At 51.8% G+C, this 15,614-nt stretch overlaps 1 protein-coding gene across 1 annotated transcript; it reads right to left on the bottom strand.

Annotated features, from left to right (window-relative positions):
- On the bottom strand, nucleotides 1-15,360 carry Itih4 (inter-alpha-trypsin inhibitor heavy chain 4). The gene is made up of 23 exons (XM_032918498.1): nucleotides 15,262-15,360; nucleotides 13,922-14,082; nucleotides 12,191-12,295; nucleotides 11,905-12,067; nucleotides 11,650-11,760; nucleotides 11,369-11,497; nucleotides 10,631-10,747; nucleotides 10,314-10,482; nucleotides 10,111-10,236; nucleotides 9,742-9,923; nucleotides 9,463-9,648; nucleotides 6,949-7,088; nucleotides 6,583-6,737; nucleotides 6,320-6,349; nucleotides 6,014-6,073; nucleotides 5,421-5,615; nucleotides 4,638-4,694; nucleotides 4,270-4,302; nucleotides 3,906-4,022; nucleotides 2,435-2,606; nucleotides 811-965; nucleotides 613-691; nucleotides 1-221 (listed from the first exon to the last, which is right to left on the bottom strand). The coding sequence occupies exons 1-23, from the start codon at nucleotides 15,349-15,351 to the stop codon at nucleotides 152-154; spliced, it is 2,802 nt and encodes a 933-aa protein (XP_032774389.1). The 5' UTR covers nucleotides 15,352-15,360; the 3' UTR covers nucleotides 1-151.
- Between the last annotated feature and the right edge of the window lie 254 nt (nucleotides 15,361-15,614).

Below are 15,614 nucleotides of genomic sequence, written 5' to 3'. Positions count from 1 at the left end.
TGGGTTCACATCACCCTTCTTTATTTGTAACAAGAGAGCACCCTCTTCCCCATCAAGGTCTAGGCCTTCCAGGCGGCCCTGTTGGCACACAGTGTCATCCGCCTGCATACGAGGACAACATGGCAGGTAGCGAACAATGCTCCTGTCAGTTCTATATCTTCACCGTCCAGCAGGAAATCTCTGTTCCCGGGAACCCGTCTTGATAACTCAACTTGAGCTCTCTAGGGTAGGAAGGCAACAGAGAAAACATAGGCAGGTGGTCCACCAACCTCAGGTAAGAGGAAAGAGATGGGGGTGAGGTGGGGGCGGCTGAAAACTGGAGCGGGAGTGTAGGGTGCCTCGAAGCCCCCCAGAATTCCCTCTGATACAGGTCAGGAGGGCCCAGTTGCCGGAGGACTATTGAAGAGGATTATTTGTGATATCTTCTGGGTCCAGGACTTTAGAAGTTTGAAAGGAGTAAGGAAACCATGGCGTCCGCAACCTGGTGTCCCAGCTGACCATTCTTTGTGGGGAATGTCCACATGCATGGACAGGAGTAGGGTTCTGTAGATCCCAGCTCTCACCCTCCTAATCCCTACCCCACCATAGCCGGGCCCAGCGGTCCGTCTGTACCTGGTAGCCGGGTAGTCGATTCCTAGAACTCTGACTGTCTGTTTTGTATCATCCCAGATGATATCCTGGTAAAACTGACCTGAGATAAAGGGTAGGTTGGTGAGGGTTAAGAACAGAGAGGGAGATGGGCAGAAGCGAGTGACTCAGCCTGTGCCTGGTCGGTCACAGCTGGGTTTTTAAGGGCAAGTGACGTCGTACCAAGCTCCCCTGTAATGTCGTTGGAGAAGTGATGAGTGTCATTCAAAAGCAGCATGAGTCCTCTCTGAGGGTCATCCAGGGACAAGAGGCCGATGGTGACTTTGTCTGGGCCACTGAGCTGTAGCAGTCCCGTCTTATCCATGGTCATCTTTAAGCTGCAGAGAAACACGAAATCCTTACCAGGAAGGCAGAGACCTTCATGGTGGAGTCTCAGTAGGCTGGTAAAGAGTCCCTTCAGTCTTTTAGGCTCAGCTACTCCGCTGGCAAGAGAGCACTAAAGCAAGCTCTCGTTTGTAAAAGAGAATGAAGAGTCCGGTTTTCGGTTTTAAGTTTACTTTCTCATGAGCGAATTTTATGATTTTATTGGTAGTGACGATACTAGTCACCGTCACTTTGACCGGACTGAGAAGCACCTGGAATATTAATAGAAGTCATCTCTGGATATGTCTAGACGTTTGGAGGTTAAGTGATGGGGGAACTGTCCTGACCCCGGGTCACACTATCCCACACATTGCGGGTGGACAGCATAAAAGGCAGGAAGAAATTCTCTCTGTTTCAGGCTCTCTCTGCTCAGCCATGCCCTCTGCCCTGACCGAGGCCTCCTGTGTGGACAGGATGAGTCCTCCCTCCCTGAAGCTGCTTCCTGTGGGTTTCTGCTCACAGCAGTGGGGAGTCTGCCACACCTATGCTTTCCGTAGCTTAGCTACGCTGACCTCTTCTTGCCAAAGCGTCACCCAGCATGACGGTGGATTTTCATTGTCGATTTGATTGGACTGTGAAATACTTCACAGACTGCAAACAAACATTTTTTAATGCATCTATTAAGGGATCTCCAGAGCCCACTGGCATGTTAGAGAGCAGCTCAGCAGGAAGGGCCACCCTGAATGTGGGCAGCAGCATGCACGTGTTAGGGTGGGGGGCCTGAATGGCACAAAAAGCGGAAAGAGGTTTGCGAAGCCAGCCAGACCGTTTGCTTTCTCCACCACTTGGTTGCCATGAGGTAAGCTGTGCGTGCTAGCTTCCCCTTAGGCTCACCATCATGATGATCTATCTGCCCAGGTCCAGAAACAACCAAACCTCATAACCTCATGACCTGAACACTGGCCAAAATAATCCTTCGTCCCTTGCTCCTCCCTGGTGCATGTTACAGCAACCAGAATGCTCACACGCTGCGGGTGACGGTAGCATCCATAAGGCCTGATGTCAGGCCTCATGCTTTTCATGAATGTCACCTTGAGATCACCAGGCTGGACACGTAAGAGACTCTGTACCATCTGGTGGCACACGTTCCCCCAACTACTTCCTTTCAATGGGTCCCTTAGGCCTCTGACTCGGAATCTGGATGGGTTTAGTGATTAGCAAGGGAACTAAGACCCAGAGAGCTGTGTAGTTTGTGCTCCAACCACACCGACCTTGCCAGAGACAGGACCCAAGTTAGTGATGGAGGGGCAGGTCCCGGGGCAATGCCTCCAGAGTTGTAAGACATTATAATGTACCCCTGCCCTACCAGGAGTGCAGCCTACTGCAGGGGACTCAGAACCAACCACTTCATCTGTGGCCCCGGGCCACCCATCATCACTAACATCACGGTCAGCACAGCCTGGGACCCTGCCCTGGGACTTACCCAGGTAACACAGAGAACAGTGTCTTCTTCCACTTGTATTCAGAGTTTTTTCGGTCCCGTGTCACCACCAGTCGTTCAGGGGTTGCATGGACCTGCAGGTGAGGCTTCAGGATGGTCACTTCGATCCATGAGAACCCGATATTCTTCTCATACTTGCCAACCACCTCCAGCCCTAAGGAGGCCAGAGCAGAGATTTCAAAGTCAATTCAGAGCAATGACCTGAACGAGTAGTCTCCATGGACTATGTCCTTTCTGGAATGGGTCCCCAGAAGGGTGTCTCTGCTTAGCAATACTTCAGGTCTGTTTTTGTCGTCGTCGTCGTCTTCTTCTTCTTCTTCTTCTTCTTCTTCTTCTTCTTCTTCTTCTTCTTCTTCTTCTTCTTCTTCTTCTTCTTCTTCTTCTTCTTCTTCTTCTTCCTCTTCTTCTTCTTCTCTTCCTCTTCCTCTTCTTCTTTCTTCTTCTTCTATCTTCTTCTTCTTCTTCTTCTTCTTCTTTTTCTTCTTCTTCTTCTTCTTCTTCTTCTCTTTTCTTTTTTTGAGACAAGATCTCACCTGGTAGGCCAGGCTGATCTGGAAACTCATTATGTAGACCAGGCTGCCCTTAAAGTCGCAGAGATCTGCCTGCCTCTGTTTCCCAAGTGCAGGGATTAAAGCTGTGTGCCATCCATCATGCCTGGCTCAGGTCTAGTTCTTACAATCTCTCCACTCAAGCTTTAGTTTCCTGTGGTTTTGACCTTAGATCCTCCTGACAGTCACCCTGCTGGACTTTTGAGAAGCATGGGGGGGGGCTGGTGGTCAGATCTTGCTTCAAGTGTCAAGCATTCGTCAGTCCTCTGTAGTGTGCCTGGGTCCTGAGCTTGCCGTGTGGCTGAGAATGAGGTGGAAAGTTTCTGCCTCAGAGAGCAGAGAGGTTCCTGAGCCTGGGTGATGATGTAGGAGATCACGTGATTCTCAGAGGAATGAGGGAGCTGTGGCTCTCTCTCCCAGGGTATTTATGTGGCTCGGCATGAACATTCCTGAGTTCTGTACATCCCTGTGTCTGCCTGGACACTGTAGCTTGACCATTGAGGCCATTCCAGGATTAGTGAGTGCGGTCTGGCTAGCTCGTCTGCTTCTCCAACCATTCCTCTCCTCAATACCATGAAGGACCCATGGAGACACAGTGGGTCATATGTTTCTCAGCTCTGTCCCTCTCTCAGGAATATCCTTACCCTGTTCTCAGTCCATCAGACAATCCTGGGTGACCCTGCACAGCTCCCTGACTCTAGGCAACTTCAGCCTTCTCTCAGCTCTGGAAATTGACCCATGTTTGCTGGCCCTGTGGTGTTCCCAGTGAAGGCTTACAGGCGGCTGTGGGAGGGAGGGCTTTTTTGGTGTATAGGACATTTTCCCACGTTGGGTACGCTGCTGTGGTTAGTGGTAGTCATAGGAGGTCTAGGTTCCAATGTATATATCTGGGATTTATTTCTTACCCTGATTGATGTCTACAAACAGCTTCATGGGCTTCTCAGAATGTAAGATATCCACACAGAGCTGGTCCACACCGGATCCCGGAAGTGGCAGGACGATGGTAGGAGCCCGGGGGTGGTCTAAAATAGCCAGTACACAGTTCCTGAGGCAGAAAGTGAAGTCTAGGGGGCAGAGGTGTGTGTGTGTATGTGCATGTGTGTGAGTGTGTGTGCGTGTGTGTGAGGATGTGTGCGTGTGTGTGTATGTGTGCATGTGTATGTGTGTGCGTGTGTGTGAGTGTGTGTGTGAGTGTGTGTGTGTGTGTGTGTGTGTGTGTGTGTGTATGTGTGCGTGTGTGTGAGGATGTGGTGGGGGAGGAATGCTTACCTGGGTTTGGGGATTCCTCTGGTGTGGTTCCTTCTGAAAGAAGGAAGAAAAAAGTCTGGGTTCAGGTAGTCCCTTTCTGGGGAAGAGGGCATTGTGGATGGGATGGTAGGTGACTGAGGTTAGGGCTCTCTCTCCACTCTAACATGTATAATACCATGTAACAGTTTATAGAGACCCAGAATTTCCCTTTTCAATATCTTCTGGAGCTATTGGGCTGGGGGTTGGGGCCCTGGTAAGGGCATTTTTATGGGTTTTTTTTGTTTGTTTGTTTATTTGTTGTCTGTTTGCTTTCAGAGCTAGGGAGCAAATTCGGGGACTATGCACTTCAGGCAAATACTCTCACAAAGCTAGATCACTAGCTGCAGTACCTTGTTCCACCACTTTCGGTAACATGGCTATACTTGGGCCGGCTGGATCTTGTGAGGCTGAGGTGAACATGAGCACAGGAACATTGGACAGAAAGGGAGAGACCGTTAGGATGCCGGGCCTTCTGCACCCGAGGCCCCTGACCTTTCCTAACTGTCTACCAAGCTCAGGCCTAGAGAGGCAGGGGTGATTTCAAGGAGATAGGTCCCAACTGAGTCTGAATTCAGATTGGGAACAGGAAGAAGTATAAGAACTGCTGGAAATGGGAAAGCCATCCTTCTCCATCGTGAGGAGTGGGTCCTCAGGGAACAAAGGAAGTTAAAGTCCTGCTCTGGGGGAGGGAGGCCTGTTGTCCAGGAACTGCTTGGGGAAGAGGCACCCCCCAAGAAGGAAAGAAGGGAAGAGTTGGCTCTGGTGGTCTAAAGAACCTAGTCATGAGCCCTTTTGGGACCCAGGGCTCACAAGAGAGGCTACTCTGTCAAGGTTTGTGGGCCGGCAATCAAGGGACAGAGCAAGAGCCAAGAGAGCTGATTCTTGAGACGAAATGCTGTGGACAAGGCAGAGAGAGGCTGGCGCATGGATAGAAAAGTGAGGGCAGGGAATTATGTACTCATCCAGCCCCTGACTCCTGGCTCTGCCTTAGGACAGGATCCCAGCTAGGTCTCGTCTACCTGCATTTCTTTGCCAATATCATGGCTTACTCTGTGTTTTCTCTCCCTCTTTGGGTCAGAATCATTGAGCTAGGAGAAGAAGGAAGCCCACTGTGGGTCAGAAAAGAGGCTCACATAAGGATGGCAGGTCTAGCAACCTTCCCAAGGAAGACTGCACGCTGTAGTCAACGCTAGAAGCAAAATGAGGATGTCCGGGAGGCCCAGGAGGTCCAGGAGGTCCAGGAGGTCCAGGAAGTCCAGGAGGAGGCATGTATTGTCTAGATCCAACGAGAACATCCCCGATTCTTGACATCGTCTGGAGCCTATTTGCTAGTTTTAAAACATTGGCATGAGCAGTTTCTCACAGGCAACATTGTGGGTCCCCACAGCCAGGACTAGGGACCTCATGTCAGGAATAGGATGTAGATTAGGTAGGTAGCCCCTGCTTCCTTTTGGAAAGCCTCCCCAGGAGATGAACAGTGGTAGAACTCTTCCCCACGGAGGGTCAAGCCTCCCGGGGCGGTGCCCCTCCAATTAGCCTGATTTGCTGAATCCTCTTTCTGGGTCAAGTAAGATTCTAGACAGCCAACTCCTAATTAAACCCACCTGATTTTTAGATACAGGTCTGTTACCAGCCAAGAGACCCAGGCTAGGCACTGTCCTTCCAGAGTCTTCCTGGCACAGTTCTAGAAACCTCCCTTCCCACCCCATTGTCCCTTATCACCCACCTCTCAGCCTGGATGTCGGCAGTTTAGATCCTGTGGTAGGAGTCTTGAAATGCTGTCGAACTGGAAGACAGTGAGACTTGGGTTTAACTCTTTGGAGCCAGCTCTCTGGGGCTCCATCCTGGATGGGGATTGTGTACCTAGAGTCCAGGGCAAGGCCTGAAGGTGGCCAGCATTTGGGCAAGCAAGTGGCAAAGAATACTGACATGTTTGGTCAGATGACACCAGCTCCTGGCAGCAGGGGAAACTTGACCCTCAGAAAGCTGCTGGACCCTACATAGGCAGGGCTTTGAGCTCTGAGGCCCTTACCTGCTGAGAGGATACTCCACACTCCACCGTCTGTAACAAATGAACAAAAGAAGCAGAGAGTGAGAGAGGCGGATTTTATGGGTGGTTTCGCTACCCTCAGGAGCTTTTGCTTAAACTTGCTTCCCCAGTCCCAGACTAACAGGTGCACTCAGTGAGTCTAGGGGGCTGCAGGACCTATCCTCGGTCTCTGCCTTAGTGAGTTAAGATGGGAATCAGGGGCATAGTCTGAAGCCATGGAGGATGAGACCCAGCCCCACACTCACCGACTTCCGTAGGCTTCTCAGCAACCTGGAATTGTTCTTGACCTTCAGGTTTGGTGACCACCATGTGCGTGAGAGGGGTGACAAAATTGTACTTGAGTGACAAGTTCAGAACTTGGGCCTCGAGGGCCTCTAACTCGGCTCCTGAGGCTGAAATCCTGCAGGTTGAAGACGTGAGAGCTTAGGAGGTCCCCAGGTATCTTGGCAGTTCCCCTTTCATTGGCCCCTCCTTGTGAGTGCCCCCGGGGAAATGTAGAGTTTGGACCTAAGACCTCATACATACCTGGTAGATAGCCTGTGCCAAATATGCCTGCCCCACCACTGAAAGGCTTACTGGTGCAGGGGCTTGCAAAGGCCAGGGTCACTCACCTCTGCTCCAGCTGTTGCTGTATGGTCAGCAACGCCCAGAGTCTCTCCATAAAGTTGTGAAAGATGTACTTAGGACCCTGGAACTCTTTCTCTTGTTGGGCTATGCTGGCCTCCGTTTGGAAAGTGATGTTCTGCAGGTGCTGCAAAGAGGTGCCAGACCAGGCAAGGGCAGTGAGGGCCTCGGGCCCAAACCTGTCCAGACTGCATTACTTTGGAGTATTGTGGAGATAGGATGGTCTCCCACAGATGCTCCAGGGTAAGAAGGAGGGGGGGTAAATGTTAGCAGCTGCCCAGGAATGGCAAGACAGCTGCGTAGGCAGGAGCTCGGGTCGGCTGACATTTTATAAGAAGGGACAACAACTTCCAGGCCAGAGCAGAAGGAAGCGTTCTCGAACAGTGTGGGGCAGAAAGGGTTCTGCTCCCCCAGACATGAGGAAAAGGAAGAGAACGGAAAGGCGGGGCCTTCCCCAGTAGTTAGCAGTGGACTCGAGACTAGCACTTCAGAACCCCAGCGAGCTGTCTGCTCCACATCGCCCCTCTGCCGGGGCTGGCCAGCCTGGGACAATGACAGGAAATGTGTGCCTCACAAAACACAGCCTGGCTGCTTTCTTCCCAGGGGAAGGATGGCGATGGTCTTAAGTTGGCCCAAAAGGCAGTCTGGGAAATGGGGCAGAGAGCAAGCAGGCCCCGAGCCTCCTCCATCAAAAGGGCAGGTGGCTAAGAGGCCCAGTGCAACCGTCCCACTGTGCTGGTACCAGCCTCTCCTGGCTCCTACCCAGGACCTGGCTTGCCAAAGCTTTGGTACATGAAGGCCTCGGGCATGAGTTTCTCCCTATCTTCTCAGTGAGGCTACCTGCTTGATGTTTTTCCTTAAATGAATTTTGAACAGACAGACATTTTCTTTGGGCTCATCCCAGAGCAGTTTAGTCGCACACGCCTGTAGCTCTGGTTACTTGGGCAGCTGCGGTAGAAGGATGAACTCAAGGCCTCTCTGGGCTACAGAGCAAGTTCAATGCCACCCTGGGAAACTTGCAAAGGACTTGTCTCAAAACAAAACATAGCAAGAGAACTGGAGGTGCTGCTTCGTGGTGGGAGATTTGTTTGGGGTCCCAGATTCAATTCCCTGCACTGAAACCAGTGTACGCGACCCTGTCCGTGATGTTTGAAGTCATGTTTGTGATTACACAGGGCTACAAAGTATCCCACAGTAATGCTATGAAGTAGCCACCTAATCAACTACATTTGTGATCAGGAGGAGCCTGAGGCGTGAGGAGCTTAAGTCACTTGTCGCCTATGGGAGTGAGGGAGGCTGATTTGCAGACATGTTGCCTGGCCGGTCTTCAGGAACGGTCCTACTACTCGGCCATGTCTGAGATGAGGCCTTGGGTCTCCCATTACCCACTACCATTTCTTGCAGACAAGGTGCCCTGATGGCATATGAGCCCAACAGCCCTTCCTCATTTCTGGGTTCTGCTGCTCCTACTGATCGGTCACTCAGTCTTAGCAAACCTCCTGCAGGAGTCTCATTCTGAAACCAGGGTCAAAACGGTTCTGCTAGCCCTGTTCTCCTGAAGTCCTGGAGGTGTGAAATCTGGAACATTCGGGGCTGTCGCTCTGTTTTTGGACACGTTGTCTGTCCTGAGAAGGTTAAGGAGGGCTGGCCTTATTTACTGCTACAGCTCTCAGCTTAAAGATGCTCACAGGCTGACCCTGCTGCACCCAGAGGCAGAGAAGTCAGAGCAAGGATGGGGCCCTGTGAGGCAAGCCAGTAGCAGTGAGGACCAGCATACGTTGTCTGTCCTGCCTGGAGCTTGCTCTGTTCTCCTGGGAGCTGGGAGTAGTTCTCTCTGTCTGGCCATGCCCTCAAAGGCTGTTATGAGAACAGAGGGCACGGGGCACTGGGAAGGAACATCTGTTTCCATCTTATGTTCCAGAAGAGTCAGGAGGCAGCAGGGCGGACCGAGTTATCAGTTCCTATATGTGCCAGCCGCTCTTAGGAGCTATGCTATGCTATGTTACATTATGCTATGTTATGTTATGCTATGTTATGTTATGTTATATTATGTTGTTATGAGCATGTTGTCTTACTGGATCCCTACCATGAACCCATGTAGCGAGGGCTGTGTCCTTCAGGAAAACCCGAGGAAAAGGGACCTTTGAGACTCACTCAAGGTCAGTCAGCTGGAATTTGGTATGGTGAGCATAGTCCCTCCAACTGCAGATATGGAGACTGCCCAGGCTGCCCCAGCTGCCCCAGCTGCCCCAGCTGCCCCAGCTGCCCCAGCTGCCCCAGGCTGCCCCAGCTGCCCCAGCTGTCCTAGCTGTCCTAGTTGCCCCAGGCTGCCCCAGCTACCCCAGCTACCCCAGCTGCCCCAGCTGCCCCAGGCTGCCCTAGCTGCCCCAGCTGTCCTAGCTGTCCCAGTTGTCCCAGGCTACCCCAGTTGTCCTAGCTACCCAGACTGCCCGAGCTGCCTCAACTTCCCCTTTGCTCCAGGATGACTCAGTCATGCTTACCATCTGCCCACTGACTTTGGCTAAGAGGACATCAGGGCCCTGGTCCCGGAGCTTCCCAGCCACCACCATCTCTGAGCCCTTAAAGTGGTGTTGGAAGTTGTACCGCGTGACGTCCTCCACAGCATTGCTGGGATATTCAAAGGTCACTGATGAGAGCAGCGGATTGGCCACTTCCTGGTAGAAGTCCTACAGTGTGGCAAGGGGTGGAGGGAATATGCTGCAAACACCAGGCAAGCAGGGTCTGCCCGGCTGTCTGCATCCTCCGGATCCGACCAGTACCTGAAGCTGCAGAGCAGAGTCTGAGTCCTCGTAGATGCGCCGGGCCAGGCCTCCATTGTCCAGGGCCAGCTTCTCCAGGAAAGGATAGTTCACATCAAAGCCAAACCCCAGGCAGAAGAGGCTATACCGCCCATTGATGGCTTCCTGTGCGTTCTTCTGGATAATCTTGGGATTGGTCTCCCCTAGATTCAAGAATTTAGGAACCGGGTGAGAAAGAATGATTTTCTCAGCGGACATTTCTGGAACTTGAGAGCCGATGGGGTCTTGACGATTCTCCCTCTCCCCACCCCAGGTTTCATGGCCAGTCTGGAAGCGATTCCAGCCTTGCTCCGTGTCAAGCATGCCCAGGAATGGCCACAGTGTCCTCACCCACAGTGGGCTCGCCGTCCGTGAGCAGGATGATGAGGGAAACGCTCTTGGAGGGCAGTAGCTCAGCCTGGTTGCTTTTGTCCAGCAGTTCCACAGCCAATAGCACTGCTTTATTGATGTTGGTCGCTGGAGGACACAGACTCAGGGTTGGTCCCAGTCAGTGACCATGGAAACACCTACCCTCCTAAGACGCAGAGACTCACCTCCCTGAGCCGGGATCTTGGAAGCATAGTCAACCGCCCTCTTCAAGTTCTCTTCCGTTGCTTGCACTAGCGACTGCTCCCACTGGTTTGCTTCCCCACTAAAGACAATGATGTTGAACTGGTCTTGGGTGCTGAGGTCTTTCAAGATCTTGATTAGGGCTTCTCGGGTCTGATCAGGGGGAGAGAAGGCAAGGCAGGTGTCTCAGAGGAGCTCCCCAAAGGTGCATAATCCTTGGGGTAGTAACCTGGAAGCTCCCACCCACAATGCTGGAACAGGTGAGGTGCTGCTAATCTCAGAGTCTAGGAGACAGACCTACCTGTTGGATTTTCTTGCCTGCCATAGATCCGCTTTTATCAATGACAAAGAGCACATTCTTGGCCATTGTAGGAAGGTCCTCTGGGGCAAAGTGGTGCACAAAGTAGCCGTTCTCAATCTGTGGCCAGAGCGAGTCCATATTCAGATGATCAGAACATAAGCCCCGCCCTACCTCTGTTAGGTCTCCTCATCCCAGATCCCTGTTCTCTTTTTACGACCCTTCTCCATCCCAGCTTCTTACCCGTCCCCCTCCCCCAAATCCTCATCATTTTTCAATGCTCAATCCGTTGCCGCTAACAGGAGACTTCCGTATTCAGGCATCGCCCTAGATCTGTCCATAACTTTGTTCCCTGTTTCAGTATTTGAGGCAGCTTATGCTAAAAGACACTATGAACCCAATATCCATCAAGTGGGAGCACTGAGGGAATAGGGAGTAAAGGGAAGCACAAACATGACCAGCTGCTAGCCTTGCAGGTAAGGCTGAGCTCTGAGCCTCGAGGTAACAAATGCAAAGACTCCACAAAGTCGGTCTTTGCAGAGACAACCCTTTTCTGACTCCAGAAAGGGAATAATATTCAGGATCATCATGATTGAACTGCCTGTTTTCTGTCTGAGTCAACCCCTAGTGCAGAGTACAAAGGAGGGGCCGTCACTTTCCTTGTCCAGAACCCTCTTGCTTAGACGTGTGAAGGTAAGACAGACTTTGAGGTTTCATTGCTCTTGTCTGGAGTCCACCCACCTGAATGGTACCCCCAGTGGAAGACCGGTCCACATCATAGCGGACGGTGAAATCCCCATCCAGCACCGTGTCCTGCTCATTCTGAGACTTCTGTTGCTGGGAGAGTGTTGGCTTGAACCGGATATGTGCCTGGAGGAACAATCAACACTGAGGTTGAAAGGAACAGTGGGAATGGCATGGATACAGATCTCAGAGCTTTCCACCTCAGATTGCTGCCAACTATTTCAGGAACCATAGTCTGAAGACTGGGTGTCTTCACTTGATGGCCATAGCTTGCCCACCTTGGTCTTGTTCTGTGAAGTGGTGAGGGCATTTGCCAACTCCTGGGTCATGAAGGTGCTCTCTGTCTCCAGGGTGCTGATACCCTGAGGCTCAAAGATGTAGATGTCCATCTGGAAGGGAAATACGAGTCACCAGGGTCACCAGGAAAGCCATGAGGTGGGCTGTGCTCCCAGGAGGGTAGGTGGCAAAGGGAGGCTGCCTTAGTTGGGAAGGGATTGTCTATGGGGTTTGCTGGAGAAGGCAGTGCCAGGTACCTGAAGGTGCTTGACCAGCTGCTCAGGCCTCACTTTGAGGAGTAGCTCGTACATTCCCAGCCGTCTTTGGAGCAGCTCTTGGTATATGAGTTCGAAGGTAGTCTTGGAACCAGGGGCCACGTTGACTGACACTTCAAACTGCTCTGTCTTTCTCCCAGAGGTCCTGGGGAAAAGAACCCGTTTAGGTCAGGTAGGGGATGTCTCCTGGAGTGAGAAAAGCTAAAGGCCAAGGTAGGAGCAGTCTCTACCCATGCACACTCCCCACCCCCACCCCCCACGGGCTCACTTGACAAGGCCAGCGGTCTCTCCCCGGCCCACAGCAGCAGTGTATTGCTTCTGGGCTTCAGCCTTCTCTTTGACAACCCCTGGGTAGGTCACACCATCAATGATCCTAGATAAGGAAGAGGACAACTGAGAACTGAGAAGAGGTTTTTTTCTTTTCTTTTCTTTTTTTTTTCTTTCTTTCTTTCCAGAATTTGGTGAGCTAGACATGACCCCTGTCTTTAGCTGGGACAATGGCATTTATCATGCACCTACAGGGTAGAAGACCCCGTCCCCCTTCTATGACACTGGGAGTGGCTTTCAGTTATCCTGAGACATACACAGGGTTAATACACATGGGTGTTACTATAGGGACAGAGCAGAAAGTTACAGAGAAAGCAGGACTGGGCTAAACTCAGTCCACATTCCACTGCCCCATGACCCTTATGAACTGTCCCGAAGGGCCAGCTACTCATAGCAACACCAAGAGAGTAATGAGCTGGTTCTTTATCGAGCCCTACATCTGCCTCTTGTGTGGTCAAACTTGAGCAGGAGGGAGACACAAGGCTGCGACATAATCCCCTCTCACTCCCCTTGCTTAGGGCAGGTGTTGCAGGGGACTTGGCCTCTCTGGACGCAGGCTCTGGGGACCTAGTGGTGAAGACTCCTGGGAATGTAGACTAGTTTCTGGAAGCTATCCTTTGAGGTTGAGAAGGAATTGGCAAGGCTACTTCTTTGCACAGAAAATGGCTGTTCCAGAAGCTCCTTGTTGGGTGAATAGGGACCAATAAATGGTCATTTGCTTGGCCTAGGGGTGGTACCAGAGCGTGGGAGTGTACAGAGAAGGGGGAAGGGAGGGACCCTAGCCAAATCCACAGATCAGACATCTTCCTTTTCCCTTCTCTGGTCATGGTTAAGTCCTGGGCCAGCATGGGAAGGAACAGGGGAAGCCTGGCTCCTTCTTCTGGACAGAAAGTTCATCCTTTCTCCAGACATTCTGCCGCGGTTCTCGGCCAGGGCAGGGAACACAGAGGCCTGCCCTGCACTTCTCTGTCTCATGCAGTAGAAAGATCTGGCCCACTAGCCTAAGCTTCAGGGTGGGGGTGGGGGCAGCTCTGGGGTGGAGGTGGGTGGGTGGAAAGGGAGGAGCCAGCCAGAGGGCAGCTAGTCCTGCCTACTGCCCTCTAATTCTCCTCCACCCCTAAGTGTTCCCTCGATTGGGGGCAAGCAGCTGTCCCTCTGCGAGGCTAGGGCCGAGCGTGGAGTTTCACCAAGTTTAACAAACATTGCAAAAGAGGTAAGGGCAGTGTTGGGAAGGAACTCAAAGGGCACGGTAAGGACTGCTGCTGTCTCGGAGTCTGCAGGAACCCTGGCATCTCCTGAGAAGGCAGAGTAGATCTGCCTACCCTCTGCGGTGACAAAGGGACCCCAGGAGGTAGGGCTTATATTTCCCCAGCTGGAACCTGATTTTGGTGACTTCCCGTGCCCAGGTTAGCCTTGCCCTAGGCTTGTACTTCTCAAAGGCAAAGACTCCAAGACACTGTGGTTCTTGGCCTGTCACTTAGCAGTACTCAGTGAGGAGGTGGGATGGCAGGAGGGACAGAGGCTCTCAGGGGCTTGATAACATCCTTGTTTCCTGTGAGTCTGACTTGTGGAACAGAGGTCCCGAGTGCCCAACCTGTGGAACAACATGTCTCAGGCCCAGGGAAGATGGAGTTGCAGGACTGGGTTGTGGAAGACATAGGGAGACACCTACATGGAGAAATTGGTGATGAAGGCTTTCCTGGGTAGCTCTACTTGGAAGGTCGCTTCTTGAACAGTATCGGCTCTGTTGACCACCCGGCTGGTAACAACAGTATGAGCAAATCGGGAAGAGACCCGGGAGTCCACCGTGAGGCTGTAGATATCGATGCCATTCTGGAGAAGGGACAGGGAGGAGGCTGGAGTGTTTACCTGACACCCCCAAACTCTTCAAGAGTAGGCTTTGACTCTGGCTCCAGGCCAATCTCCACCCTTGATCTGGCCCAGATACTGTCTAGGCTTCAGGCAGAACCCCGCCAAACACTTCACTGAAGTCAGAAGCAGCTGTGGACCTCATTCCCCACAAGACAGAGCCTACCACAGAGACCTCATGGGAAACAAAGCACACAGGAGCAGCAGAGCAAGCCTGGAGAGATCACACTTCTTATTCTGGCAAACGCAGGGGGCCCAGAGTCAGGGGCCTTGCGTGCAGGTTGAGCTCTGCCTAGTAAGAGGGCTATGAGCAAGGTCTTTGATTTTTTTGGAAACTCTGGCCCCAGTGAAAGTGGGAGAATGCTTCTCCTCAGTCACGGGAACCGTGGAAATCTGTCCAGGATCAGGTCTTTTCTTTGTCTATGTTCCCTGCAATGGACCCTCTGCCCCGACCCCTCCACAGGGTACTGCTTGCCACATACACTGTTTGCCCCGAGGTTGGCAAATCCTTAAGAAAAGATATGTGCAACACATACAGCCTGTCCCATGTGTCATGCTGTGCACACACAAACTGTTCAGAGACTCATGGTTACCTGCCCCAGTTTAGCACAGAGGAATGGCATGACTTGTTTTCAGGTTGTTTGAGGTTTCACATCAGCTCTGTACTATAGGTGGCACTGAACACTTCCTAGGTGTTATAAGCTTGATTATCAACCAGCACAGCCCTCTGACGATGTTATATTATTACCCTCTTTCAGATGAGGAAGTTGATAGGTAGAACATGTAAGTCATTCCCAGAGGTGACTCATCTAGAACAGAAGAGCTGGGCTCTTACAGCCACATTCTGACTTTCTTGGCTCTGCAGTCAGCCTCAAGGAGCAGCTGGCTCTACTCTTTCATCTATAAAGTGGCGAGAATAGGATCATTCCCTATATTAAGTGAGGGAACCTTAAGGATCCTTGGGAACTACCTGGTGACTAGTTAACATCAGGCCTTTGCACGCACACTGACCCGCACACATGCCTCCTTAATTACACGCATACTTAAGAGGTACCTCCCAACTTCCCAGGTGTGTCAGATCATTTACTTAGCTCACACTACACATACACAGATATACACAGAGGCACCTATGGATACTGCTACCTTCTCAGTAGTAGTGATCGGAAGCACAGCCAACAGCGAGAGCAAGACCAGCACAATGTTCCACATGTGGGCAGGGGCAGGGCTCTTCATTTGTCTCCAGTTGCCTGCCAGACTGCTTCTGAGCCCTGGAGCAGGTGGGTTATAAATTGGCAACTTGCTGGTTGGCCTGCCCCTGCTGGTGCAAGTTCTGGGAAATGCAGGTTTCCAAGCCAAAAATCCCAGAGACCTCAGATAAGGAGACAAATGACCTATGTCCAGTAAACTTTGCTGATAGCAGGACATACCCTGAGGAGAGGCAGACTCAGGTTGGAGCTGGGTATTAGCAGACTTTCTGCAAGCTAGGTCCAGAGTTC

Source organism: Rattus rattus, chromosome 13 (assembly GCF_011064425.1).
Source record: "Rattus rattus isolate New Zealand chromosome 13, Rrattus_CSIRO_v1, whole genome shotgun sequence".
In the NCBI taxonomy this organism is placed as follows: Eukaryota; Metazoa; Chordata; class Mammalia; order Rodentia; family Muridae; genus Rattus; species Rattus rattus.
Note: the sequence above shows the minus strand (reverse complement) of the source record. Positions and strands in the feature narration are given on the sequence as shown.

Excerpts from the sequence above, each read along its gene's own strand:
- Itih4 (XM_032918498.1), bottom strand. The coding sequence starts at position 15,351 with ATGAAGAGCCCTGCCCCTGCCCACATGTGGAACATTGTGCTGGTCTTG. Across the intron at positions 12,068-12,190 it reads GAGACCGCTGGCCTTGTCAA|GACCTCTGGGAGAAAGACAG; the intron begins GTGAGCCCGTGG and ends TCTTTTCCCCAG. Across the intron at positions 11,498-11,649 it reads CTTCACAGAACAAGACCAAG|GCACATATCCGGTTCAAGCC; the intron begins GTGGGCAAGCTA and ends TTGTTCCTCCAG.